We start from the raw sequence: 27,351 nt of genomic DNA on the forward strand, positions 1-27,351 counted from the left end.
AGGTGGTTCAGTCAGTTGAGCATCTGCCTTCAGCTTGGGTCAGGATCCTGGGGTCCTGGGATCAAGCGCCACATCGGGCTCCCCATGCCTGCTTCTCCCTCTCCCTCTGCCGCTCCCCCCTTGCTTAAGGTCTCTCTATCAAATAAGTAAATAAAATCTTTTTAAAAATGTTAATGTCATGGAAGAAAAAAGAGTAAGGAACAATTCTGGATTCAAAGAGACAAAAGAGACATGGCAATCAAATGCAATGCATGATTCTTAGTTGAATTATGGACCAAAAAAAGCCCTGTAAAATCATTCTGGGGACAATCGAAGAATTGATGCTGAAGAATTTCAATTTCAATTAAGAAATCTAAATATAGACTATGCATTGTGCAGTGATCTTTTTTTAAAAGATTTAACTATTTTAGAGAGAGACTGTACATGGAGGAAGCAGAGGGGGAAGGAGAGAGAACATCTGAGCACAGAGCCTGACGTGGGGCTTAATCTCACCACCCTAAGATCAGGGCCTGAGCCGAAATCGGGCTGGATGCTTAACCGAGGTGCCCCGGGCAGCGATGATATTATATCGATACTCAGTTTCTTGTGGGGTGTCAGCAGTAGTATGACTATGTACGACACTGTCCCTCTAAAGATATTTATGATGGAATATTTTGTAGTGGAATACCCCGATGTCTGAAATATACCTACGAATGATTCAGCATAAAAGAAAAAAATATCTACATATATACAGAAAGAGAAAGGGAGAGCTAGAGACTGAGAGAGACAGAAAATGCAGCTGTGGCTAAATACTACCATCTAGTAAATTCTGGGTGGAGGGTATACAGACGTCCACTGGACTAGTCTTTCACATTTTCTGCAGGGTTGAAATTAAAGGGAGAAATATCAGTTCCACTCCGTGATACACATTTGTAAAACTGATACAGCTAGCTACTGTTAATGCCAAAGAAATGACATGTTTAGAAACAGCAGACTTTCCCTGTCCAGATTCCTAAGATGCACATTCAGGGGTCCTGTTTTCTGGAGATTTGAAAACAGGGGGGAAAAGGCACGAGCACAAAGTTGTTCACCGCAAGGCAAACATCAAACAGTAGAAAGGCGTCTACATAAGTGATGGGGCCTCAGTTGCCTGGAACATGGTTTGGTGAGAGAATCCTACCGAATGGGAACCCACGGGGTCCCGGGGAAACACCGAGAATACATCAAAGCCAGGGGGCAGCAGAGAGCAGCAGTCGATGACAGGCCCCGTCCGTGCTGGCTACCTGAGATTTGTGATTTAGGACAAACTATTGAATTCCGTACCCCCAAAGCTCAGTGCTTGAACCCATAAGATGGGGATAACAAGCTTTACTTTTTAAGACTGCTCTGAGGATTTAGGGGCGCCTGGGTGGCTCAGTGGATTAAGCTTCTGCCTTCGGCTCAGGTCATGATCCCAGGGTCCTGGAATCTAGCCCCACATCGGGTTCTCTGCTTGGCAGGGAGCTTACTCCCCGCACCCCCCCCCCCCCCCCCGCCCCGCTTGCCTCTCTGCCTACTTGTGATCTCTCTCTCTGTCAAATAAATAAATAAAATCTTAAAAAAAAAAAAAGATTGAGGATTTCATACCTTGCAAGCCCTTGGCACCATTCCTGGGCGCAGGGAGTGCTTACTGAGTGCCAGCCGTTCCTGTTGGGACTTATCCCTTCAGAGGGCAGGCGTCTCAGTGGAGGCACCCACTTTGGACCTTGCTAGTAAAGTGAACTTAGTCAAAGCAAGACCATCGAGGAAGGGTACTCTGACAGGGAGCACCAAGGCCCCTCGCGGGCTCAGCCTGCCCAGGGAGCGGCCAGAAGCCCAGCCCAGCTGGAACAGAAGTCCGTGGGCAATCGCAGGGTGGCAAGTGTCCTGCCGGCCGTGGCCACTTACGGAAAGCTCAGAATGCCAGCCCACTGCCTAGGACTCGGTTCCGTGCCCTCTGGGGACTCACTGGGGGAGCTGCCCCGTACCACCCCCCAGCAAGGTGGCCGCAGGAGCTGGAAACACACAGGATCAGGATAGCCTCCTGTGGTCCTATGGCTCAGTGTTCCATACATTCATCCATCAAGCCAAGTTTACTAGTTGGCTTGTTCAGATCTGTATCTTTCCTGCTTTGTTCTACCAATTTCTGAAAAAAGACATGCTAAACATTTCCAAATGTGACTGTAATTTTGGATGTTTTTCCTCCTAGTTCTTTAAATGTTGAGGCTAATAGAAGGAAGACGAAATTATTAAATTCAGACAATATCCACAACACTGCTAATTAAAAAGAAGGCAGGAGGAACGGCTCCATCAGTTAAGCATCTGGTTCGAAGCTGGCTCTGGTCATGAGCTGGGGGTCGTGGGATCGAGCCCCGCATCGGGCTCTGCACTTGGGAGGGCATCTGCTCGCCTTCCCTCTGCTCCTCCCTTGCTCACTCTCTCAAAAAAACCAAAACCAAAACATAATATCTTTTAAAAATAATAAAATAAAAAGAAGGCAGGAGGAGAAAAACCCAGAACAAGTGAGACAAACGTAAGCACAAAATAAGACTGTGTATTAAAAATCTAAATCTATCATAATTACACACAAATGGAGTAAGAGCCCTAAAAAAAGAACAAAATTTGACCAGCTGGATTAAAAAATAAAATCGCACTGTGGGCTCTTTACAGAAGCCACATCTGAAACAGAAACACACAAAAAGGTGGAGTGAAGGGGCTCTTGGGTGGCTCAGTGTGTTAAAGCCTCTACCTTCGGCTCGGGTCATGATTTCAGGGTCCTGGGATCGAGCCTCACATCCCACTCTCTGCTCAGCGGGGAGCCTGCTTCCTCCTCTCTCTCTCTGCCTGCCTCTCTGCTTACTTGTGATCTCTGTCAAATAAATAAATAAAATCTAAAAAAAAAAAAAAAAAGGTGAAGCCTGGCCTGCCAGTGTGCCAAGCTCCTCCAGGAGGGAGTGGTGACATCAGGGGACACATCGAGCAGCCAACAGCAGCCCCCCTCCCACTAGACCCCGCAGCCAGCCTGGAGGCTGCGGGGAGCCTGCTCAGACTCTGGCAGGCTAAGCCCCTTCTCACTTTCCCGCTTTAGGCGTCCGGCTGGCAGGCAGCGTAAGGCAAACTCCCCGAAGCCTGGGGTGGGGGAGGTTTGTACGGAGGGAGCCCGGGCCGTCAGCCTCATGCCCACAATGGGCACACGCAGAGCCAGACCTTTTCTCTCCCTGCAAGCCCGCTCCCTGGGCCCCTGGAATTCGCTCTGTTCCTCTCACCAATGACCACATTTCCTCGCGAAGCAGGTGAAGGAGATGCACACGGACTAAATGGCACAGATTTTCCACCAAATTACCGTCTACATTTTCCAGCTACCAACCATGAAAGGGTTTTGTGCTCGTGTGGCAGTAGGCCTGTGATGCAAACACACAGGGCAGGAAGCTTCTTACCATTCATTTTATTACTTGTTTTCCACATTCTTAAAAAAAAAAAAAAAAAAAAGACTTGAGCTTCCTATATGGTCGAGTTGGATGTGGACCACTGAGCCTGGGCTGGCCCCCAGCATCCTTGTCTGCAGCAGAGATGGCTGGAAGGAGGGTTCCCTGGCAGGGGAGGGCATGTGCCCCGTTGCCGAGCACCAGCAGGGGTGCGGAGCTCCTGCGGGCTCCGCCAAGGACAAGCTGTGCTACTTCAAGGTCACCTATGCCCTCTGAGCTCACCTGTTCCTTCACACCTGCTGCAGGGTCTGCGGGGTGCTGATACTTAAGAAAGTTCACCAAACAAAACCCTAAAATGCCCAAGGTAGGTGCTGACCTCTCTGTGACCGCTGCTGAGAAGGGGAGAAGGGACAGGAGGCCAGCGGGCAGGACCAAGGGAGGGCTGAGCTGGGGCGCCCAGAACCCTCGTCATCCTGACCACACTCTCCACCCCCTCCCCCCAGCCCTGTCTGTCCCTTTCAGGGGCTCCGAAACGTGCCCAGCCTCGCTCACAGAAGCCTGAAGAGGAACAGACTCATCTTCCTGAGGTCTCTGAGTAGAATGTCTAGAAGTCTTCTGTTCCTTACTCTTATCAAGTATGGCTACCTGGGAAGTCGGCCTATCCAGTGACGTGATCTCCTGGACATGAGCCTCTGAGACAGTCCTCCTGGGACTTATTCAGCCCTGAACACACTGCTGTCACCCGCTCCGTGACGCACCGTCAGTCCAGCCCCTCCCCTCCCTCCCGCCTCAGTAGCCAGCCGCGTGTCCCTCGGCCCTGAGCAGGCACAGCAGCCACAAGGCCACAGCCCCTTTTGGGCCCCGAGCTGGCCTGGGTCTCAGCTCAGGCACCCGTGTTCCCTGACGGCAGAGCCTGCCGGGCAGCTCCTCCTAGGAAATGTGCGCACAGACAGTTCCCGAAGATTCCTCACATCCAATAAGGACAGAAGTGGGAACACAAGGTTGGGAGAAGAGATCTGACCCTGGGGACAGACACGAGGCAGGTAAGCCACAGACAGCACTCCCGGTACACCGCTGAGGGCCACCTGCGAGGGGCAGGGGTACACAGCAGGCCCTTCTGGTCTGGAGACCCCTTAGTCAAGCCCTCGTCTCCCAAGACGAAGTCAACAAAGCTAACAGCCCCTTACACGTGTTACGGTTTGAATTGTGTTCCCCAAATTCATGTTGAAGTCCTAACTTCAGTACCTAAGAATGTGACCTTATTTGGGGACAGAGTTTTAAAGAGGCGATCGAGTCACAGTGGGGGCACTGGGGTCCGACATGGCTGCTGTCCGACACAAAGCAGGAATCTGGACGCATGCAGACACAGAGAAGCCATGTGGACATGAAGATGACCAGTGAGAAGCCAGGAGGGAGCCCCGGGGCACAGTCTCTCTCACTGCGTCAGTAGGAACAGGCCTGGCCACCCCCCGACCCTGGACTCTGGCCTCCAGGCTGAGAGTGAGGGTCTGCTGTTCACACTGACTGGGCTGTGGTCTGTGGTCTGGGCTCGCGGTATAATGTTCGGGGCTCTTCCAAGGACTCATCAGGAAATCCCGTTCGGCAGATGATCTCCCCAGCCTTCTGGGAGTTGGCTGAATTCTCCCGAGGGTGTGGAGAGGCAGGCAGCGGAGCCGACCAGGTACTCGTCCTGGGAAGAGAACCACAGGCAGCCCCTTCCTAGGAGCCCAGGACCCCCACACCCCACTCCTCTCACACTAGACTGACTCCACACAGGCAAATCCAGCTTCGGCCACGGGGCAGAGTTCTCTCCAAATGAAACCCAGGTCCCCGATTTACCAGGAAAGCAAGGGCCAAGCCCTCCTCCGGGCTGAGATCAGGGAGGGCGGATGCTAGGAAATGGGGCGGTCCTGGTCCCTCTGTGGCCGATGCAGTGGCCAGGCAAGCGTGGTGTGCATGTGCCTGTGGGTCCCCCAGACCCCGGCCGGCTAGGGCCATCCCAGTGGGAGGGACAAGACAGGGAAGCGGCATCTGAATGAACCTGAGCCAAGAAGGCCACAGGCGTGGCTGAGAACTGCGCCCCGAACAGTGGCCTCCCTGAGCAATCAGCGGTACAAAGTCAGGGGTGCTCAGGCCAACGGCGGAACTCCCAGCACCTTCACGGCCCGGAAGCAGGGAAGGTTCGGCCGGAGCAGGGTGAGGGCGTGGGACAGCCCCTAGGAGAAGTGACCAGGCTCTGGACAGCTTCAGCGGGACTGAGCTGATGAAGAAGGTGGTTAGGGGCGCCCCACCTCGGGACCCTGTGTTCCCCACCCCACAGCTGCTCCTCAAGGGCTCTCTGGACCCCCGCCATCAGGCTGTTTGGATCCTTGGGCCGGCTCTGAGCCCCCGGTGGCACCGCAGCCGCGAACAGCGGCTCTGCCTCGACTCTGCTTGCAGACGCCATCTGTGGGGGCAAGGCGGCAGTAGGCACTGTAGGGGTGGGGGGACTCCGGGGACCCCCAGAGTGTCCAAGGGAGGCATGCAGAGGCACCACCGCGCGGCAGCTGCATGCTGAGGAGAGCGGCTGCTGGGAAGGGCTGGAACTGGGTCCAGAAGGTTCTGCCGTGGGGGTGTCCGGAGGCAGCTGGGATGCTGGGCGGAACCTTCGGCAGGAAAGGCCTGAGGTGTCACCAGCCCTGCCGCCTTCCGCCTGAGCACGCAGGATCTTTGGTTTCGGCCTGGTGGGGCCCTTCTGTCTCCAGTAGGGCAGGTGTCTGTGCGCAGGGCCATGAGCCCAGCGAGAGCCCCGGGAGGGGGCCCATGGCCAGGACGCCTGGCACTTGGGCCCAAGGCCCCGAGAGCGCCTCCCCAGCCGATCCACCTGGGTCCTCATGGTGGCTACTTCCTGAGACAGGCCTGCCAGGGCCGCAGCGAGCCGATCCAGCTTCTCAGAGAGGGCGGCGCCCAGGCTGCGGAGCTCGGGCTGCAGACAGCTTCCACAGGGGCATGGCGGTGGGGGCGCCTGCAGCAAAGCCGGCCGGACAGCAGCCGCAGCGGGCGGATCTGGCAGGCCTCTGGGAAGTGGCTTCCCGTGGGTCCCCGCTGAAACCAAAGCAGGGACATGGGGTCAGAGTTCATGGGCTGTCAGAACCTTTCTTTCCCCCGACAGGGCCCCTTCAGCATCCTCCCCAGCCACTCAGGCCTGGCTTTAGAAGGGACAGAAGTTGGCTCTGGCTTGAGGACACGGATGCCAGTGCCCCGGGCATCAAAGGCGGTGGCACGCCTCCCAGCTACTCCCCACATTCGTGGACAGGATAAACCCTGGACCGGGTCTCGAGCTTTCCCGGAGCAGCAAGTAGCCTTCCCAGCATCTAGGAAAAGGACTGCCTTTCAGGGCAGTCTAAGACCTCCCAAACCACCTAACCCTGCCCTACCGCATCAGAGGGCAGGGTCTGGAGAAAGCTCAGTGGACAGCAAGAGGTCAAGGCCCTGGACAGTATCTGGGAAAGGGGCCCAGGAGGGCCAGAGCAGCCCGGGGCAGGGTGGCTTCCCGTGGGGTGATCCGAGGCAGCATCAGTGCCCAGCGCCGCGCTCACCAGCACATCCGTCCTGACCTCTACCCGCCCTATTCTGAGGTCAGACGCACAGGATTTTAGACCTTAAATTATTTTTACAAAAATCACCTAATCCTTTCCCCTAAGGCCCTTTGGGACGGGTCTCCAGGACCTCACAGGAAAGCGCACGTACCAGCCCAGACCGGTGGGGCCCACCTGCCTTCCCCCACTTTGCCGCACCCCAGCCCAGCTCTGTCCCCTCTTCAGCCCGAAGGAAGGGGAGAAGGCCCTCACTTGTGGAGAACCTAACTCTGACCCTGTGGGCTGGAATGCTGCCTGGTCAGCTTCTTCGGGAAAGATCCCACGCAAAGGGCTAAGGTCTAGGATGCCGGCGGCGCGGCAGGCACGCTTCCCCCGGGAGAGGCAGCGGGGCCAGCAACCTGGGGCTGGCTCGGCACCCTCGGTAAAACGGCTGCGCCTCCAGAGTCGCAGAAGTGGGGAGCTGGCGTCGAAGCCCCCCCAACCCCAGCTACTGGGGGGAGGGTCCCGGCACAGGTCCCCCGGTGAGCCAGGAGACTGAGCCCCACGCGCCCTCCACATGCCCCTGCCAGGTACAGGAAGGGCTTCCCGGGGCCAGGTGTGACACGGACCCCATCTCCCCAGATGCCCTCGGCCAGGTCATTCAACACTACAGGGCCCTTTTCCTCATCCCTCTGCGCGGTCTCGTCAAACCCCAGACTCTGATTCTGGGTATGATCTACCAGTAGGTCTGTCTCTAGAAAGTACATTCAGGAAAAAGTCAGCTCTTTCTGTGAGAAAACAGTGAACGAAATAACCACCCGGGCCTCGAGGTGAGAGCCCTCGTGCCTCTGACCCGAACGAGCTGTGAGGCCGCCGGGCACAAGCCGCCCCCCCCCCGCTTCTGGACCGCCTGCCCCACGGGAAGGAGCTAAGCAGCAGGCAGGGCAGGCGGAGACCACAGCAGATGCTGACCCCCTGCCTACCCTGTGCCCGCATGGTCCCTGATGACCTAAGGGGTCGGGGAAGCCACCAGTTCACCTGCAACACTGGGTCTCCCGTTTCCAGGCCCCAGACCCCCGGATTCTTCACCGACCCTGGGCTTCCAGGCCAGGGACCCAGGGACTGATCCAAGAGGCTGGCAGGGCCCTGGGCCAGGCCTTTTCTCGGGCTGAGCGGCAGGGCAGGGGTTCCCAGAGGCCCCTGTGGAAAGAGCACAGACCACCTGGGGTGTGGACACCCCTTCTGACACGCGGATACTTGAACACGGCCTAAAAAATGGAACTTTCAACTTTCAAACACTGGTGAAACGGGGGTGCAGGACGGCCGTGCTCGGCCTGTCGGGGAGGCTGACCCCAGCTGAACGGCTCGCTAGGGCACGTGTGATGTGGGTGGACTGGATTAGTTCTGGAATCATCTGCAGCCAGGAAGTGACACCTCTTGCTCTCCCCCGAATGCCGGAGGGACCAGACGGAGAGGGCCGTGATCTGCAGGCCCCAACCCAGTGAGGCTCCTCCAGGCATGCGCTGGGGGCGCCCCATGGGCCATGGGGAACTGGCCCGTGCCCAGCCCACTCTGCTGTATCCCACGTGAGGAACATGGTGTGGTCCAGCCCGTGCTGGGGCCAAGGACTGCGTGGAGCCGCGGGCCTGCGTTGGCGGAGAACTCCCTTCCCAACTGTTCACCGCACCCCTACCTCCTCCAGCACTGCCCGGGGGGGCAGGCCGGCCCGGGGTTTCCGAGGACACGTCTCTCCAGGGCAACTGGAACCTGCCCCCCGTCTTCTCTTCTGCTTTTCCTGCAGGGAGAAACACCAGGTCAGGCCTGGACTGAGGAGCGAGGCTGCCTGGGGGAGCAGGCAGCATTTCTTGACAGGACAACCTCTAAGTTCTCCCACATGGGAGAATCTCACTGTGGGCAGTTCTTGTTTATCATCAAATTTGGACAATTTAGGGGCGCCTGGGTAGCTCAGTGGGTTAAGCCTCTGCCTTCAGCTCGGGTCATGATCCTAGGGTCCTGGGATCGAGCCCCACATCGGGCTCTCTGCTCATCGGGGAGCCTGCTTCTTCCCCTCTCTCTACCTGCCTCTCTGCCTACTTGTGATCTCTGTCTGTCAAATAAATAAGTAAAATCTTAAAAAAAAAATCTGGACAATTTATATTACTACCAACGCACACACACACACACACCCTGACTTAAAGCTTCTGCTTGCCGTGCCGTCCACTCCGAAGACCTCCTTCTCGGCTAAACGTACTGTTGGAGGCCCGGCACAGCCACAAGCAAAGCCACTGGACAAGGAGCCAGGCTGGCTCGCCCGAGCCACAGATGCCCCCGGCCAAAAGGCCCAGCATCAAGGTTTAGAGAACCAGCCACTCGAAACCCTGCTTCTCTCTCTGTGTGCCCTAACTCCTGCTCGGATGCTTTAAATTCCCCAGTAAAGGGTGCCAAACTCAGACACCCCGCCCTGGGGACCAAGAAAGGCAGAGTCCCGGGTGCCTCCTGACCCCGCACCACGTGCCCCACAGGGGCTGAGGGTTATAAATCCAGTTCCTCCAAGTCCCCTAACAGCTTTTGCCAACACACATCCTATGATAATAGGAACCACAGGACTAGCCCGGGGTGGGGGGGTAAGTGTCCACAGGGCTCCCCACAAGTCACATGGGCTGGGAGAGCGCCTCGGGCTTCCCTCGCTGAGAGCATCCCCTCAGACAGGGATGTGGACACGCGTAGACGGACGGTATCAGCGCATATGGCGCGCACATGATATAGCGACAATGTATTCGTATTAGGTTCGTTGCCGGCTTCCTCACTCAACACAACTTGCTCAACCATCGCGGGGGCCCTATGCCCCGCCCCACCCTCCCTGTCAGAGGAGGCTCAGCTTGCAGGAACCCAAGCGTGACCAAAGCAGAGAGTTCCAGCAAGAGTCAGGCCAGGAGAGAATCCAGGCCCCCTCGCAAGAGCCCCTGGGCTCACTGGCACGGAGCCGGCAGGGGTCCCCGAACTCTGCTCTCCCTGGGCCTTCACCGGGGCCACTGCCAGTGGGGGCGCCTCCTGGGCCCAGGGACAGGGGGCCAGGAGCCTTGCAGCTGGGCGGTCCCTCTCTGGCAACACAGGGGTGGGGACGGCTCACCCTGTGGGAGCAGCTGCCAGAGCTCGTCTCCTTCTGAGCTGCTGAAGCTGGAGCTCGAGCTGGAGCCGGGGCTGGGGCTGGGACCCGCCAAGCAGGCGAAGCGCAAGGGCCTCCCTGGCAAGATCCCCTTCAGAGAGTTCTCCAGGCAGCGGAGCGGGGAGGGCTTCGGGGCGGCACCTGGGCAAAGGGCAACAGAAGAACATTCGGTCCCTCGGCTGGATGACAGGCAGGAGGCCCCTCTAGCTCTGGGAGACCCTGTAGAGCTCCCGCTCTGGCCATGGAAGCTACGGGGGAGCAAAGGCAGCGCGCAGCTTTCCTGAAGTCCCAAGTCCCTGGCACCAGCCCCAGCAGTCTGGCTGCAGACAGGCCCCGGGTATGAGAGCCGGGCCGCCCCCCCCACCACTTGCTTCACTCAGCACCACTGGTCCAAGAGCGGGGACACAGGCCTGTCCACAGGAAGCCCCCCAGAGCCAGCGCTCCTCTGCTGGGAATATTTAGAAATACCACATTTATCCAAATAAGCCAGACCCTGCCAGCCACTCGGGCAGGGCCGGGAAGGAGCAGCGCTGTCAGGACAAATGAGCAGTGGAAATAGCAGGGGGTCCCCGCCCGCCCGGGACCGCAGGCAACAGCTACAATAAGGGAAGCCACCAGTCATCCCCCGGAGAAACCCCACGGCCGCTGGAAACCATCCCCCTCCGTCCAGCGGGCCGGCTTACGGGTTTCTTCAGGCACGCGTCAGAGCGCGGCAGCAGCGGTCTGGGAAACGCACGCGCTCCAGCACGCAGCCCGGGCCCTGGGTGGGGACAGAAGGAGCAGAGAAGAGGGGAGGATTCTACTGGAAGGGAAGACGTGCCAGGAAACACCAGGGGGGTTGGCAGCTCACCGTCTTGGAGCCACCTCCACGGCCCCGGCCTGGCAGCCCCGTGGTCTTTGAGCCCTCGCTGGTAGCAGACGGAGACACGGCTGGAGGTAAGCGCCTGGGGGCTGGCCAGCCGGAAGCTGCTGGTGGCTGCTTCCCCCTGACTCTGTCCCAGATGAACTGGCTCCCCCGCCTCGCCTCTCAGTCCTATTTAAACGGGAAGAGGCCCGTCAGCCCCATGGAACACTGAGACAAGGAAGTCACCAGACAAGAGCGTAGCTTCTGCCACTGCTGGCTTCTTGGGTCACATGAGCACCAGCTGTGGGACACATGCCGGGCCTACAGATGTTCCCAGGAGCCACCCAAATCTTCCAGGACCTCTTTATCCCCAGACCCCATACCTGGACTCCTGGGGGCCCCACAGCTCAGTGAATGTGCTGGACACCAAGGCATGCGGGCCCAACACAGCCAGGATCGAGAGATGCTCTGCTGCCAAGGCCCGGGCTCAGGCCTGGACTCGGAGCAGCAGGAGGTGGGACTTGCAATCCATCTCCTTGGCAGGTCCCAGTCCCGGCCCTAGCCCCAGCCCCAGCCCTGGCCCCAGCCCTGGCCCCTGCCCCGGCCCTGATGCAGCCCTGGGTACCCTGCCCAAACTCCACCCACTATGGAGAGGCTGGCAGCACTGTCCGGCTTCCTGGCCTCACACAGCCTCTGCCTAGGCCATTTCCAGGGCATCTTCTCCTCTCAGGGCTGACTGGAGTCTGGCCAGTTGCTTGGGGGGGCAGGGCCGGGGCTGGCCGTGTGACGGTCACCCTTCCCCGCTCCTCGACACCCATGCCAGGGCAGTCATGCTTTACCTTCCTTGTCTGCCGTCCAGTTCTTGGGCTCCCCTCTCTGGGGCGCCCTGTCCCCTGCTGAGGACCAGGACGAGGCTGACTGCGGCCTGAGCAGAGGTATCTCTCTGAGACAGTTCTCCAGGCCCTGGAGCGGGGAGCTTCCCACTGGGCTTCCTGTGAAAAGCCCACATTTGCAACCTTGGAGGGTCAGAGCTCAGTAGCTGCGAAGCCTGGGAGCCTTGCCTCCACCCCTCTGTCCAGGGCAGCTGGGGCCACGGGAGGAGGCTCAGAGCACTGGGCCTGGCACGGCAGGCACCTGGAGCCCAGCACATGTCAGTCCTGGCTCTGGGCAGGCCTGCCTGGGCCAGCCCTGGAAGAGGCCAGCCTGTGCGAGCCGTGTACACAGAACCTGGTCAGTGGGCTGTGACAAGGGCGACCCATCCCTGGGAGGGAGGCCACCCTGCTGCCTTGCCCACAGACAGCCCTGAGGCTCCCTGCAGCAGCCAGAGGGAAACGCTCGGGGACGTCACCTCCAGATACGACGCAGCCGGCTGAGAAGGCCAACACTAGCACGGTCACAACTTGGGGGGAAAAAAAAGCAAAAACACAAATACATCAAAAATACTGCAGTTCTAGTGACAAAGCTATAGAAGCAGCAGGAAGTAGATGAACCAAAAATTAAAAAAAAAAAAAAACGGAAAGGCCCTTCCTGGGTGAGCGGACATCGTGGCCACACTCTTTCCCGAAGGCGCGCGCTGCGGCGGGGCCGGCGGGGCAGGAAGAAGGACCAGCGCTTCGGGCTGCCGCGGGGGCCGGAACAGCAAAGCTGAACCACAGGAGCCCCAGGGGCAGTCTCCCTGGGTTCTACAGCCACACAGGGAGCTGGGCTGGAAGCTTCTAAAAGGCAGCATGAACTCTCCTGTGGTTTGGGTTCTTTAGAAAGCGAAGTGCACCGACAGAGGCCGCACAAGCAAGCAACGTGCGAACCCCCACGGGCGGTGCCGAGCGGCGGTCAGTGGGAACGGGCTGCGGCGAGTGTCCGAGAAACTCGCAGGCAAAATTCAGGAAGGTGCCACAGGGAGATGGCAAACAGAAAGCAGGTGGGAGGCCTGCGGTTAGAGTTCCACCGCCAGCTGGGCCGCACGGAGAACACCCCTGGAAGCTGAGAGAACGTGTGCCAGCGGTGGTGACTCAGGACGGAGGACAGCACCATCTCTCCTCCAAACCCTTTTATAGCTTTTGAACGAGGCACTGATTACCTATTAAAAACTAAACCTTAAAAAGAAAGGCTGGCTGCATTTGGGGGGAAAGAGCCCCCACAGTAAGGGGCTGGCCTCGGCAGACGCAGGAATCCAGGCCGCCACAGGCACAGGAGGCCCCGGTGAGCCCGCGGCAGAGTCCTGGGGCAGCTCTAGGCCCGCGGCAGAGTCCTGGGGCAGCTCTAGGCCTTCTGCCAACAACAGATGTGGCAGGATACGGAGGTGAGCAACGGGGGGACCCAGTGTCTGTGGACAAGGCAGACCGAGAGCGCTTGGATGACTCAAGTGGTGACAAAGGTCAAGAGAGGACATTATAGAGTCCTATGGGATTCCAAAGACGTGTGACAGCTCACCGTGGCCACCCCTGCCCCACCGAGACCGCGGCAGGCGGGCGGCACTTGACGAGCCACAGGTCACCACTGACACTCCTTAAAGTGCTTTTACATGAACCTCGGAATATTTTTTCCTAGGTCAGAGGTCAGTCTATTATTACAGGCATTTCTTTGTGGCTGGGATAAGGAAAAAGTTGACACTAGAGGGGACCTCTTTCTATTTTGTAAGGGGTCTTAGATGTAGTCCTGCCCCTTCGGAGCTAAGTGCCACTGCCAGCCTGTGATAAGTCCCGTGTCCGCTCCTGCCCCGCTCTGCTCCAGACGCCGGGCACGGCAGTCTGCCCCAGTTGGCTCAGACATGACGGTGGGCACGGAGGCCTCTCATCCTTCCGCAGGACCGACTCCCAGCCTCAGGCTTCCCAGCTCACCTTTTCCCCGTAGACGTCCGTGGCTGCCCCCAGGGCTCTGGAAGTCCAGGTCCCCATCGGTGCTGCTGGATGAGGAGAAGCTGGGAGGGGTGCTGTGGGGACCTGACGGGAGGGCAGGGCTGCCTCTCACATAGGCCGGCAGACTCAGAGCCAGAAGAGGACCCCCAGCCGCCTCTGCAGGAAACAGCACAGCTGACATCACGAGAAAGCCACTGGCCAAGAGGTCCCCTGGGCTCTGGGTTAGGGGTAGGCACCCAGAACACCGACCCCAAAGGATCTCCCCCAAGGGTCTCCCCTTAGGTTAGGGGCTCAAGCACTGGTTGAAAAACCCACGCAAACCCAACTGCAGGTCTCGTGGGGCTGGAAGGTGAGTAAGAGCCCTCCGAGGGGCCAGGGAGCAGGAAGAGCTGGGCTCCCACCACATTCGGGAACTGCTCAGGGGGACGCACCAGTAAGGGGGCAACACAAGGGCCTGCAGCTGCAGAGGCCCAGGAGGAGGAACAGGGGACCTAACGATGTCCTCAGCACCCCTGGGCCCAGGGGCCCGTCTACCTTCACTGTGGGATCTGCAGGGCTGTAGCTCGGGCCTCTGAGACCCGGGGTCTCCCGGCTGAGGGCTCCGGAATCCAGAGGCGGCCGGCGGCTGGGGAGGTAACGACCCACTCAGGGGAATGCCCTTCAGACAGGCCTCCAGGGCTTCCAGGGGTGAGCTCGAGGCACTGCCGGCTGGGACAGGGGAGATGGTCCTATCACCATCTCGGGCACGTGCCCCCGGCCCAGCCCCAGGCTGGCTGCCCCAACCTGCCTTCTGCAGGGCCGACAAGGCCCACACGGGTGTGGAGACCTGCCAGGCAGAACACCCTGTGGGGGACTCTGGATCACTCCCTGTTCCCACAGGGCAAGGACAAGTCTGCACCCCAGCCCAGGGTGGCATGGAGATACCCACATGTACGCAGTGGCCAGCTTCCTGACGGGCAGGGCAGTTCTGTAAATGGAAGTCCCCACAATGGACAGCTTCCAGGCAGGGGCCCAGATTAGAGAGGACGCGGGTGAAGAGAAGGGAGTCACCCCTAAGAAGGCCCGCCAGGTCCTCCCCCTGCAGGCTGGACCTGCTCCCTCCCCTTCGGGCTGGCAGAACCTTGCTGGTGGGGCAGAGAATCCCACCCAGAGGACTTCAGAGATGCCCCCGGCCTTACCTTGAGCTAGGGGACCCCAGCTGGGCACTTGGACCCTTCTGGTTTCTCCATCGCCCCCCTGGCTGCTGGGGGCAGAGGGGCTGCGGGTCCACTTGCTGAGCTGACAGGATGCAGGCACCGGGGGGCTCCGGGCCCAGCCGTCCTCCAGCTTCACCGTGGAGAGCGCGCTGCCAGCTCCCGGACCGGGGCCGGGAGGAGGGGTCTGGAGGGGTCTGGGCCCTGTGGGAAGCCCCCGTGAGGCCGATACAGGGTCAGGACGGGGCTCTAAAGGCCCCTGGCTCCAAGGCGGTCATGGCTCAAACACCAGTACATGGAGCAGCTCACACCCCCATCTTGCCCCAGGCCCCTGTGGGGCACCTCCAGACGTTTCTACTGAGGAATGCCACATCAGCACCACAGTGTGTGCAAACACGACCCCAGCCCACATGACCATGATGAGAACACCCAATTCTCTGTCTGCTGGGCCAGAGCTCTAGCTTCTGTTCTTGGCCTCTTCTTCCTTATGCTCCATTCCTCCCTTCTGGAACTTGCAGCGCTACTCCAACAGTCAAGCTGGATAGCGACCACGGATTGATGGAGCACTTCCTACATGCTGAGCTGCCTTTACAGGGACGGCCCCTGACGCACGGCAACTGTGACCTACACGCAGAGGGAAGGCCTCGAGGGCCTGATGTGGGGGCCCGCTTGGAGCTGGAAAAGCAAACAGATTATCGTCCTGGGGCCCTCCCGGACCAGCCAGTAGCCTTTACCTCCAGAATTCCTTGGGCAAGCCCCTGGGTCCTCCTGCAGTGGCGGGTCCCCCACTCCCAAGGGGATGGCATGCCTGTGCCGGGCCTCCGGGATCTCCTTCAGACAGTTCAGCAGACCCTGCAGGGGACAAGCCCCGGAAGCTGCCTCTGTCTTCACTACAGGAAAGAGGAACGTATTGTCACCCTGAGCCCAGTCACGACAAACGACAAAAAGTAGACAGTCCAGAAATCTGGGAATGTGGGTCTTCTTACGGTTCATTTAGACCTGCACAGGCAACTATCTTCTTGGTGCTTGCTTTAAAAATGCCTGTCTTGGGGGTTCATGGGGGGCGCAGTCATCACGGGATGGAGCCCCAGGATCTGTGCTCAGCGCAGAGGCTACTGAAGACTGCCCCTCTTCCTCTGCCCCTTCCCCACCCCCACTCTCTCTCTCTCCCCCTTGCCTCTTAAAATAAATAAATACACCTTAAAAAAAAAAAAAAAAAGTCCTGTCTTCACACCTCCCTGAAGCAGACGGCAGGAAGGAGGGAAGAGAAGCCAGCATCAAGATGGGGCACGACACAGGGAAGGAAGCGAGCGGACAGGTCCCTTCCTGCCTATGGTTCCCCGGGCGCTGAGCGGAGCGTCTCTCTGAGGAGGACCGAGCTTTTCACACACACACACACACACACACATACCCACAAGTACCTTCCTGTATCTGAGCTTCACTGTACCTGAAGGTGGGATCAGTGAGCCCCTTTCACAGATGGGGAAACCAAGGCTCAAAGGAGCCTCTCACAGTCTTCACAGCTCCTGCCCCCGCCCCGCTGCCCGATACTACCTCCCGCCCCCCTAAGCAGCCACTTGGACTCAAAGCAAAGGGACACTCAGTAGCTCCTCCTCAGGGGTCCCACAGTAAGACGAGTGAAAGACAGGAGGATCCAGGGCCACGTCTGTTTCCGAGTTTCCTTCTACCAGCTGACCAAATGTCATTCTCCTAAGAAAGCCGCCTGCCTCCAGAAATAGGCCACCGATGACTGGGGAGCAGCCGCTCCTTTGGGAAGACATGGTATTTACAGAGAAACGGCCACAGAAAGGCAACCTGAGCTTTTCTGGAGCTTCAGACCTTGGCCTGAGGAGACAGGATCCTAGGGGACTCACCTTCCCAGGGCAGGCTCTCAGGCCCCAGCTCTGCTCTGGTTCGCTGAGAGGCGCCCTGGCTGGCGACAGGAGGCAGCAAGCCTTGGGACACCTCAGGGTGCTGGTACCCAGGCACGAGGATCTCCTTCAGGCAGTTGATGAGGCCTTGCAAGGGGCTGTTCCCGGGGGAGATTCCCACGGCACCTACAAGACCAGCCAAGGTAAGGGCCACCCTGATGATGGCAGCGATGGGAATCCCAGAAGGTCCGAGATTCCCACCTGTGTGGACAAGGACACCTGCCACGTCCGGCTGTCAGGAGGCCGAGATGAGAGAGCCGCCCCACAGGCCTGTGTGAACGCGCGTGCCTCTGTTTCCCTTCCCTGCTCTGCTCCAGGGCACGCCCCACTCTCAGCCTCTCACCTGTCCCCAGGGTCCCTTTCTCCTGTCTTCCATGGCCCTTCTTCCTGCTGGGGCTACAGGTAAGAGGGCTGGGCTCCCCACCTGGGGCTTCTGGGCCGTCCTTCTCTGTAGATCTTGGTTTGTCAGCAGTTTCTGTTACAGGAGAGACAGAAAGTCTTTCTAGCCCTGGCTCCTGGCCCTGAGGAACTGCCCCAGATTGTTCCCCATAGAGGACAGGCCTCTCAGTCCCCCACACATCCCTGGGGGTCGGCCAAGTCCTGGAAACTTGGACTTGTGGCTGAGTCAGCTCCTGCAAGCTTGTCCTAGGAGTCCGGCTTGGGGCTCCTTTCCCGGTTTCCTTCTGGTGTCATTGTAAACACCAAGACTGCTTGTGCTGAGTAACCCAGAACCCCCCAAATCCAGCCTCTGACTTTGGCTCAAGAAATGAGCTGGGCAGCCTTGACATGCAGGGCCCGGTCCTGTACTCACGCTTCTCAAACCTGAGCGTGGGGACACCCAGAGCCAATCCGCCAGATGGCACTTAAAATCACAGGATGATTAGGGTCTGTTTTCAGGAGAGCCAATTTTAGTCCATATTCCTCTAAGACATTTTAAATAAAAGACATTCCAACAAAGGTAAAATTTGCAAGAATTTCTAGAAATACAATGAGACCCCAGAGAAATTCTAGTTGCCGGCCTCTGCTCTTAGGGCTGCCTTGGTGAGAAGGTCTGAGACTCAGGTCAGGTGCGCACAGGGGTGTCCCTCGCTGATGGGCCCGCGTGTTGGAAACCGCCTTCCGCTCACTGTCCGTGACCACACAGGACTCTGCAAGCAGGGCTGGGCGAGAGCGGCTCGGGGACTGAGAATCACACTTCCTCTCTGCTCTACAGACAGGGGCCCTTGTCCTGCTCTCTAGGGAGGCAGCCCGCTTGAGCAATAAGGGAAACTGAGTCCTAAAGATAAGGAGGACAGCACAGAGTCCAGTCCCCCTTCCTCCAGGGTCAGAGCCCTGCCCTTGCTAGGTCGTACTCACTGAAGGGGAGGGGGCTCCCCTGTCCCCCGGCTCCAGGCGGGCTGCTGGACGACGAGCCGCTGCTAGACGTGGTGGCCATGCGGGGCCAGCCAGTGGACGCATCTGGAAGGCAGCTGAGAAGGCCTCGGAACGGGCAAGCCTCCACGGTCCCAGCTGCTACTGGGGAGGAGGAGAGAACACACAAAACTAGACTGAAGCCCAGCAGCAGGGAAAATGCCCCCAACGTTGCCCCTCCAGGCCCCTCCTTGTCCTGTGCCACTGACAATGACCCCGATGCCAGTATCCCCTGCATGGTCATTCCGGGCTCTGAAACATAGATTCACAGCCCCAGTCTTGTGCTGACAGGATCCCCCCATCCCCACTTTCTGTGTCATTTGTCACCCACTGGGCAGGCTCAAAGGCCAGGGCTGGTGGGGACAGACTTCTCAAGGAAGTGCGGTCTGAGCTGAAAGCAGCTGGGGAGCAGAGCAGGAAGAAGGACCAAGAGACTGGGGATGTGGGCAGAGCACAGGCTGGGGGACTGAGCCCCAGTGGCCATGCAGACTGGGCACTGCTTCTTCCTCCTCATCTCCAGAATAGAGACTGGCCTCCCCTGCCACACAGGGCACCATGGGACACGTAGAAGCAGCATGAGAAAGGCCAGAAGCCACGGTCTCACAATCTACCCATGCCTTCTCGGGGGCAGACGTGCTCCCAGGACATTTGTGACCCAGACGACCCCACCTAGGGTTTGGCAGGGCACAGGCAGGCCCACGGCACCCAGCTTGAACTTGACGTTGTCTGACTTACCCTCAGGGCTCCCCTGCTCCCCGTCCAGGCTGACGGCCCCGCTCCCGCTCTCGGTCTCCGGGCTGACCTCCCCGAACAGGAACTCTGGAATCTCCCTGACCAGCTGCACCAGGGCAGTGAGGTGCAGGCTGTGCGGGGGTGCTCCTCCTGCCAGAGACGCCGCAGTGAACCCCCACACCCTCGGTCAGCTCAGCACTCACGCTTCTGCGCACGATGGCCAACCCGCGTTCCGCATCTCCCTCCGCATCTCCTACCGTGTGGGTAGCAGCCGAGGAGACACTGATGTCCGGGAAGTGAAAGAGATCCAGCCGGGACTGGGGGCTGGGGACTCTAGGTAGTGTCCCTCATTTCTCAGTACCTCTCTGAGGGGAAGGCCACCAGGGCTGCCTCCCTTTCCCCTCCCACCGGCCGGGTCCTCTGCCCTTCCTGGCACCCCTACCCTCCCGGCTCCATCCAGCTAGTCCCGTGGGCCACCTCCACCATCCAAGGCCCCCAGCGGTCAGCCCCACGGCAGCACCCTCGGGAGCCACGGGCTGGCTCTCCATGTCAGTAGCAGAAAGGGGGTTTGAGTAGAGGGTGCTCTCCACGGTGACACCAAGTTTCTTCCTAGCGTGGCATACAACGGGCAACAGTATGCCAAGTTCACAGCCCTGAGGGCAAAGGGGGAAAGGTCACGGAGAGGTTTGGGTATAGAGCGTTTCAAGGGCTGAGGTCACAGTGCTCCCTGAGGAGTAGAGCCAGGGGCCGAGCACTGCCCAGTGGAAGGAGCTAGAGTGAGTCCGCCGGGGCCCAGGACACCCAGCAGCGCCTGACCCTCAACTACCAAGTTTACTCACCCAGGGGGCCTCCTCCCCTGGGAGTCTCCTGCCCCTCACCAGCGTAGCGCCTGCCTGCCACGGCTCCTCCGGGCTCTGCAGGCGACAGGAAGGCCGAGAGGGGGAGCAGCCCGTCTGTCCCTGGGAAAGCAAAGAGGGAAGGGCAGCCTCCTGAGAAAGGAAGCCGGCCTCCACCTGCCGCACGCACGCACCTGTCACACGTGTGTTCGCGCCATCACCCAGACCCCCGAAAGCACGGGGCCACCAGATGCTCAGAGCCCAGGCTGCTCAGCGTTCTGCCCATTCTGGGGTGCCCGGACTGAGTCTTACCAGAACCCTGGTGCAGACTACGGAAACAACAACGGCCTAAAACAACCAGAAGGCCCTCGGCTCGGCCTAAAGCTCTCGGAACACCACCTCTCATAGTACTATTTTGTAGACAAGACTCAGGCCTGGCGGGCTCAAGGTGACTCGGGACCTGCCTGGTCCTGGATCCTGCCTCCCTTCACTATTCCCAGGCGCCGGAGCGGGCTCCTTACCCAGGGAGCGCAGCGTCTCGTAGTTCTCCCGCATCACGTCCCGGTAGAGGGCCCTCTGCCCCTCCCCCAGCAGCTGCCACTCTTCTTCAGAGAACCTCACGGCCAGGTCCTGGAAGGCCACGGACACCTGTGGGCACAGTCTCCGGGGAGTTGGCGATTCCCGCCCAGGGTCACCCCCCTCGCCGTGTCTCCATGGGTACACGAGGGAGTGGGGCGCAGTGAGGGTGTGGCGGGCACCTGACGTGCGAGGGCAGGTGAAGGGGTGGGGGATCTGCTCACGAGACAGGGATGGGGTTGGACCGTGTCCACAAAAACAAATGCTCAAGTCCCTACCCTCATCCCCCATGAACGTGGCCCTCGGTGGAAACAGAGTCCTTGCAGATGTAGTCAGGGGGACGTCATGGAGTAGGTCAGGCAGGCCCTTAACCTGGTATGACTGGTGTCCTCATAAGAAGAGGAGAGACAGGGGCGCCTGGGTGGCTCAATGGGTTAAGCCATTGCCTTTGGCTTGGGGTCCTGGGATTGAGCCCCGCATCGAACCCCATGTTGGGCTCTCTGCTTATCGGGGAGCCTGCTTCCCCCTCTCTGCCTGCCTCTCTGCCTACTTGTGATCTGTCAGATAAATAAATAAAATCTTAAAAAAAAAAAAAGAAAAGAAAAGAAAAGGAGAGACAGTCACACAGGGAGAAGGCCCGGTGACAATGGAGGCAGAGAATGGAATGACACAGCCACACCCCAAAGAACACCAGGGACCACCAGAGGCTGAAGGCAAGGAGATCCGGCCCCTGGAGCTTTCAGAGGGGGCGCAGCCCCCACTGCCCTGGTTGTGGATCCTGCGCCTCCAGCACAGCGAGAGAAGCCACTTGCTGGTGAAACCTGCCAGCTGGGGGTACTGTGTCGTGGCGCCTTGTCGCAGTACCCCAGTCTCAGCGCCCCACAGAAGCCTGTACAGTCCGTGGCCCCCAGTATGGGCCCAAGAAAAGGCCACTCCAGGCTGGGAAGCCCAGCCAGCCCTGAATTCACCACGGGAGAGAGTCACTAGAGTTAACAAGCAAACTTCACCTCGAATGAGCAAGGACCTGAGGTTCGGTCACGACCGCATTAAAACAAACAAAACGGGTAATAAGTAGGACAAAGAACAAAACTCTCCACACCAACAGTCAAGAATCAAGCAAGGGAGATGTTCCTGTGGCTCCTCACAGCCCCGCCCCAAGGAAGACAAGTGAGCAGAGTGCGCCAAACAGCCTGGCCCGTCTAGAGGAGGCAGACCCTTCAGCACCAGGGCAGAGGACCGTGCGACCGGGAATGGGGAACAGCAGCTGGCGCACCTGTCCTCACTGGCAGCCCTTGATCTTCAGACCCCAAACCCCACAGTCACGGTGCTTCCGTAGACCTCTGGCCCAGCTGCTCTGCCAGACTCCAGGCCTGTGCTGCGCTGAGCCTGCGCTCACTGTCCTGGCCTCCCTTGACCTTCAGGGCCCTGGCTGGCCACAGTGATCCCCATGGCCATGACCCGTGGCACTGACCCCCAAGCCCGTGCAGTGCATGGGAGCCTTTCCAGGCCACCATCCAGGCCTCCTTGTCCCCGTCCCCACTCCCCCATCCCAGCCCCTCCTGGACCTCTCCACTCTGCACCCCAGTGGCCGTGCAGTCGGGCACGGTGTGGCCTACCCCGCAGGGCTCAGAAGAGACCTGGAATCATCCTTGGACACATCCCCTGCTTTCTAAGATACAAAAACTGTCGTGTCCTGACTTCTTTAAAAATCATCACTAAGTGGGCTTTAAAATGGCCATCAGACCCTACAAGATTACCAGCATCTGAAAGGCACGTATTTCAAATTACAGCAAAAATTAACTTTGTGCAAATTAAGCAGCAGAATGTAAACTAAGGGAAGCATCCTTCTGGTGTAAGAAAAATGACTGAATAAAATGAAAACACTCCTAATAAAGCAAAGACATTAATCCACTACCTTGTTTCATCAACTCAGGTCAGTGATTTTAAAAACCGTCACTGCTGCTGACTCTTGGCACTGTCACCTCCGGCACCTGCCCCCTCCTCTGCCAGTCACCCTCTGACCGCGGGCACCGTATGGTGTCACAGCCCCTCCCCCCACTCTGCTGCTGAACCAGTGGAGACCCGCACCTGGCTGGAGGAGCCTCCCCACAGCCCCCCTGCCTCTGGTCCCGAGGTTCTCACGCTCTCTCGGACAGCCGGCAGACCCTCCACACAACACCTCCACCCCTCTGGCCCAAGGACAGTTGCTCCCTTTCAGGAACATGCTCAGACACCCTCAGAAACATCGCTCAAAGAGCCAACCCCATTTCTTACTGGATTCTGGACACATAAAACATAGCCAGCAGGAGGGTCTCCCCGCTGACCCTCTCCCGGGGCCCTCTCCATGGAACACAGGTCACATGGACGGCAGCCGGCCTGGGCATTTCCCACCTGATGGCGACAGCTACGTGAGACGCTCAGCCTACCTCGGCTCCGTCTGCCTCTCCTCATCCCCTCTCCCCTGAACACTCTGCTGAATGCTAAGTGAGCCATGTCCCCCGCAGGCTCTACGCTCAAGGGCCCAGACGTCAGAAGTGGGATCCTTTGTTTTGGGGCATTTCGGAGCTCTCAACAATTAACAAAGCGGATCTCTGCAGGCGACTGGCCACACTGTCACCCTCGGTGTGGGTGAGGGTTCCACAGCACCAAGGGGGGAAGCAGCAAACTGAGCTGGTAGACCCCGCGGCGCCGAGTCTCAGACTGGGACCTCTAGAGCTGAGAGCGGGTGCTTTTTCTGCTGGGCTTAATTGTGACTATAAAACCAGTGATCTTGGTAAACCTTAAGAAAACATGCAGCAAACATCTCATTTTTTAAAACTATTATTCCCCAGAGAAGTCTGAAGTGCTAGAACCTGAACAAAGAAATGTTCCTGTAGACGCTGCTGAACAGCACATCCAAATGGTATTGCTCTGGCTGGGCCAGGGAATGTGGGAGAAGGACCCAGCGGAGCCGTGAGACAGTGGGGGGGGGGGGGGGGGGTAGGGGTGCTGGTTTATCCTGAGTGAAAAGTACTCTCTCTTCAGCTTCTCCCATCAGAAGCTTTTTACAACATAATGACTGAAAAATAAAAGCACTTTTAGGGTCAAACGATTTCTTTCAGGTTCCTTTTAATTAGGGCAGATTTCCCTGCCTCGTCTTTGATTTACTAAATCAGGAGTAAGCCCAGAAATCGACAGTTTTCCAGCCACCCGTGATTCTGACACATTCTCAGCTTAGAGCCACAGGGCAGGGGAGCACTGCAGCCCAGTCCCAGGCTGGAGTCCTGCCCAGCCCTGCTGGAAATGGAAAGCACACTGGGGAGCGGACCCCCCGAACACAGGCTCAGCCCTCCTTCTTCCCAGGAGCCAGCTCGCAAACGTCCTGCATTTGTGAACCAGAAATCAGACGACTGCCTAGACCTTTAAGGAGCAGGGATCATTTAATGCCGATTTCCGCCCAAAATGAGAGGTCTCTTCAGTTTCTCTTTAAATGCCTTCAGTAATGGCGGGCTCATCACATTCCCAGCAGCTGGGATATCAGGGGCCCAATCTGGCATTTAAGAAGTCCTGGACACAGGGGCGCCTGGGTGGCTCAGTCAGTGAAGCGTCTGCCTTCGGCTCAGGTCATGATCCCCAGGGTCCTGGGATGAAGCCCTGTGACTTCCATGTCACAGGGAAGGTGGGAATCCTTGCTCAGCGGGGAGTCTGCCTCTCCCTCTGCCCCGCCCCCCTGCATTCTCTCTCTCTCTCTCTCTCTCCCCCCACAGGGGACATAGGGCTGGTCCTCAGGAGCCAGGCTGCCAGAATTCCAATCCCTGCTTCGCTTCATACCATCTATGGGACCTTGCCAAACTACTTAAGCTGCGTGGGCCTCGGTGAACTCATTTAGAAAATCAGGATCATAAAGGCCTCCAGTGCAGGCATGTTGTGAAGAGTAAATGAATTAACGTAGGAAGCAAGTGCTGGGAAGCCAGAAGTGCTCTGATTGGTGTTAGAGCAGCCGAGTCTGTCTGCCTGACGGCCCCGGGCAGGTCAGAGCCCCCCACAGCCCCACAGACTGGGCTCTACCTCACACACCACTCCTGACTCTGAGGGCCTCTATCTCCTGCCTCAACAGACCCAACTCTTCAGGCACCAGAAGAGGCGGCTTCCAGGTCTGTCACCATCTCAGCCTCAAGACACATTCTTCAAGACAAAGTTCGCATAAGATGGAAACAGGACCTGACTGTGGCAGGAGGAGGAGTTCCATCAATGGCTTCTCTCTGCCCAGAAAAAGCGGAGGGAAAGTGAGGCATGCGTGTGTGAGGGAGTGAGCACGCGTGAGTGTGCAAACAAGTAAGGCACCAGTGCTTGCCCCGGGGGAGGGACACACACCGTTGGCCTGCAGTCTGGACAGACTGTCCCCTCAGGCCTTTCTTCACCTCCTCCGTGGCTCCCAGGCCTCGCTCCCTCAACCAACGGCAGAAAAGCTTTCTGGATTGCCCCAGGACTGCTGTACCTGCGCGGCCTCCTAGCCCGCTGCGGCCGTGCTCTTCCTCGTAACACACTCCCTCTACCCTGTCACTAGCCCAGCATGGACACCCCAGCTTCCGTGCACACAGGACCCGTCCATACTCCACAGTTCTTCCCAGCCTGGACCCAGTCTCCCAGCATGCCTCAGGCTTGGATTTCCGTTTGGACCCTGCACCCTGCGGCTCCCACTTATTAGGCTATGACAAGCGCACATCCCTGGGCTTCTGGGGAGTCACAACAGACAGAGAGACAGGCGTTCCCGGTAACTGTCCATCTGTTATCTACCCACCCCGCAAGCTACTCCAAGCCGCCTTCTCCGCAAAGCTACACTGTGGGTAGAAGCATCCTTCTTGGAACATCAAACCTGAAAGACTGCTGGTCCAAATCCCTCATTTTGTAGAAGAAGAAACTGCAGCCTGAGGAAAGCCTAGCACAGGACCAGCGGACACACCTGAGCAAGGGTGTCCTTGCGCTGCTTCACGCACAGCCAGGGCAGCAAGGAAGGCTGCCCCCGTTCCCACAACATCCACTTTTCCTGGCTTCTCCCAAGAGCTTGTGGGTCATGAATGCCTGGAGATTCTGATTCTGGGAGGCTAGATCTGGCCACAGAACGGCCCAGCCTCTATCCCAATATCCACCCACCTCCAAACCATGGAGGCTACAACTGGCTGAGGTTGGCTCAAGTTCATGGCCACCAAAATTACAGAACTGGCTCCAGGCGAGGAAGGGCAGCAACTCTCCACTGGTATCACCATATTTTTCCTGGCATCTTCCCAGCCCCGCACACACTTGCCAGGACTGCCCAGACTAGGACAGATGGAGCTCTTCCTCCAGCTCTAGAACCTACGCACCCTATCAGATGGGTAACACCTGGGACCTTGTTTCATGCCCCCTCCCCCAAGGGTCCAGGATGCTACCAAGAATAAAAGCATCAGATTCCCCTGAGGCCTTCATCCCCACGACTCCCTGGTTAACTAATAATTAAAAGGAACCAGGACGGGGAGGTCGATGCGTAACCCAAAGGAACGAGTTCCCGAAGGTGGGGACAGGCTCCACGTACAGGGGACGGGGGTGAGGGGGCGAGGGCTGGGGAGGAGACCGGGGGTCGTCGGAGGACCTCGACTTCTCCGCACGAAATCCTGCGCACCAGGCCCCCCGGGGCGAGCACAGCCCGATACCAAAGTTGCTGGACCCCCGGGTCTTTGCCCCCCTACCACGAGACCGCCCCACGCCACGCCTAGCTGACCCGCAGAGGCGTCCGTCGGTCCGTCTGTCCTCCCCGGTCGCCTCACCTGGCGCGCCATTCCGGGGCTCAGCCTCCGCTCTCAGCTTCCGGCGCGGCCCGCGGCGCCCGCTCCCCGGCCGCAGACTGTGCCGCGACCCTCGGCGACAGCGGCGACCGAGATCGGCCCGCGAGAGAGCGGGGCTGGGGTTGCGGGCAGTGGGGGAAAGGCGAGGTTGAGCACGCCGCCGCCTCCCGGCGCCCCCCGCTCCGAGAAGGGTGGTCCGGCTTCCGCCCGGAGACCCCCGGCCTCGGCGGCCCGCTGGGCGCAGGCGCGAACTACATGTCCCAGTGGGCGCCGCGGCGCGGGCCGGGGGGCGGAGCCAGGGCCGCCTCCTCGAAGCCCCTTCCCCACCGGCTTCGCTCAGGACCCCGGGAAGCTTCCGGGAGGGACTCCGCGCGGGGTCCCGCCTGGTGGCCAGCTCGCGGATGTGTTCCGCGGAGGTACGCATCCATCCGTCATCATCCACCCATCATCCCGCATTTACTGAGCGCATCCTCTGTGCCAGGTGGAGATGCTCGGATGAACGGGACCCGCCTCTCCCAGAGGTCACGTCCCGTATACCGACCATTTCGTGGCCGCGGGGAGGTGTGTGGAGGGGGGTGGGGTGCGGAACGGCCGCCGAGATGGGGAGGGGGCTGCAGGGCAGACTGCGCGGGCCGCGCTCGCGGGTGGGTCCGAGTGGCTGCCCCGCGCGTCCCCAGATCTGCCGGCGCGCTCTCTCGCTCACCAGAGCATCGGTCCGGGTCAAGACATCTCGTGTGACCAAGCGCTGGTCTAGTGGGTCGATTTAGGTGACCCCAGAAGCTCCTGGAACATAGGAGGCCCTGAAATAAATGTGTGATGAGTGAACCAGGCGTGGCCCCCACCATCGTCCGGGTCCGGACGCGGCGGGCTGGGGGTGGGGACGGCTCCCAGCTCAGGGGCGCTGGGCGTGTGGAGCTGAACGGGCTCTGCGAGGTGGAAGCAGGGGTCCAGCGAAGCGGAGAGGCCCGGCGCCCGGAGAGCCCGCTACCCCCGCTTCCCTCCCCCGTAGGGTCTCTGGAACATTTAGG

General features: G+C 59.1%; 1 protein-coding gene across 3 annotated transcripts; it reads right to left on the bottom strand.

Moving 5' to 3' along the window:
- Nucleotides 1-3,433: 3,433 nt before the first annotated feature.
- KRBA1 (KRAB-A domain containing 1) lies at nucleotides 3,434-26,556 on the bottom strand. Of its 3 annotated transcripts, none has more exons than XM_059396165.1 (17): nucleotides 26,306-26,556; nucleotides 20,468-20,576; nucleotides 19,950-20,069; nucleotides 19,114-19,260; nucleotides 18,325-18,483; nucleotides 17,312-17,443; nucleotides 16,912-17,094; nucleotides 15,772-15,927; nucleotides 15,023-15,241; nucleotides 14,379-14,552; nucleotides 13,827-14,000; nucleotides 11,829-11,981; nucleotides 10,996-11,178; nucleotides 10,110-10,286; nucleotides 8,673-8,774; nucleotides 8,018-8,179; nucleotides 3,434-6,506 (listed from the first exon to the last, which is right to left on the bottom strand). In XM_059396165.1, the coding sequence occupies exons 1-17, from the start codon at nucleotides 26,315-26,317 to the stop codon at nucleotides 5,581-5,583; spliced, it is 3,288 nt and encodes a 1,095-aa protein (XP_059252148.1). In that variant the 5' UTR covers nucleotides 26,318-26,556; the 3' UTR covers nucleotides 3,434-5,580. The 3 variants fall into 3 exon arrangements, with proteins under 3 accessions (XP_059252148.1, XP_059252147.1, XP_059252146.1); XM_059396164.1 differs by having other exon boundaries at nucleotides 18,325-18,480; nucleotides 20,468-20,594; XM_059396163.1 differs by having other exon boundaries at nucleotides 20,468-20,594.
- Between the last annotated feature and the right edge of the window lie 795 nt (nucleotides 26,557-27,351).

The sequence above is a fragment of the Mustela nigripes genome, chromosome 4 (assembly GCF_022355385.1).
Source record: "Mustela nigripes isolate SB6536 chromosome 4, MUSNIG.SB6536, whole genome shotgun sequence".
Classification (NCBI taxonomy): domain Eukaryota; kingdom Metazoa; phylum Chordata; class Mammalia; order Carnivora; family Mustelidae; genus Mustela; species Mustela nigripes.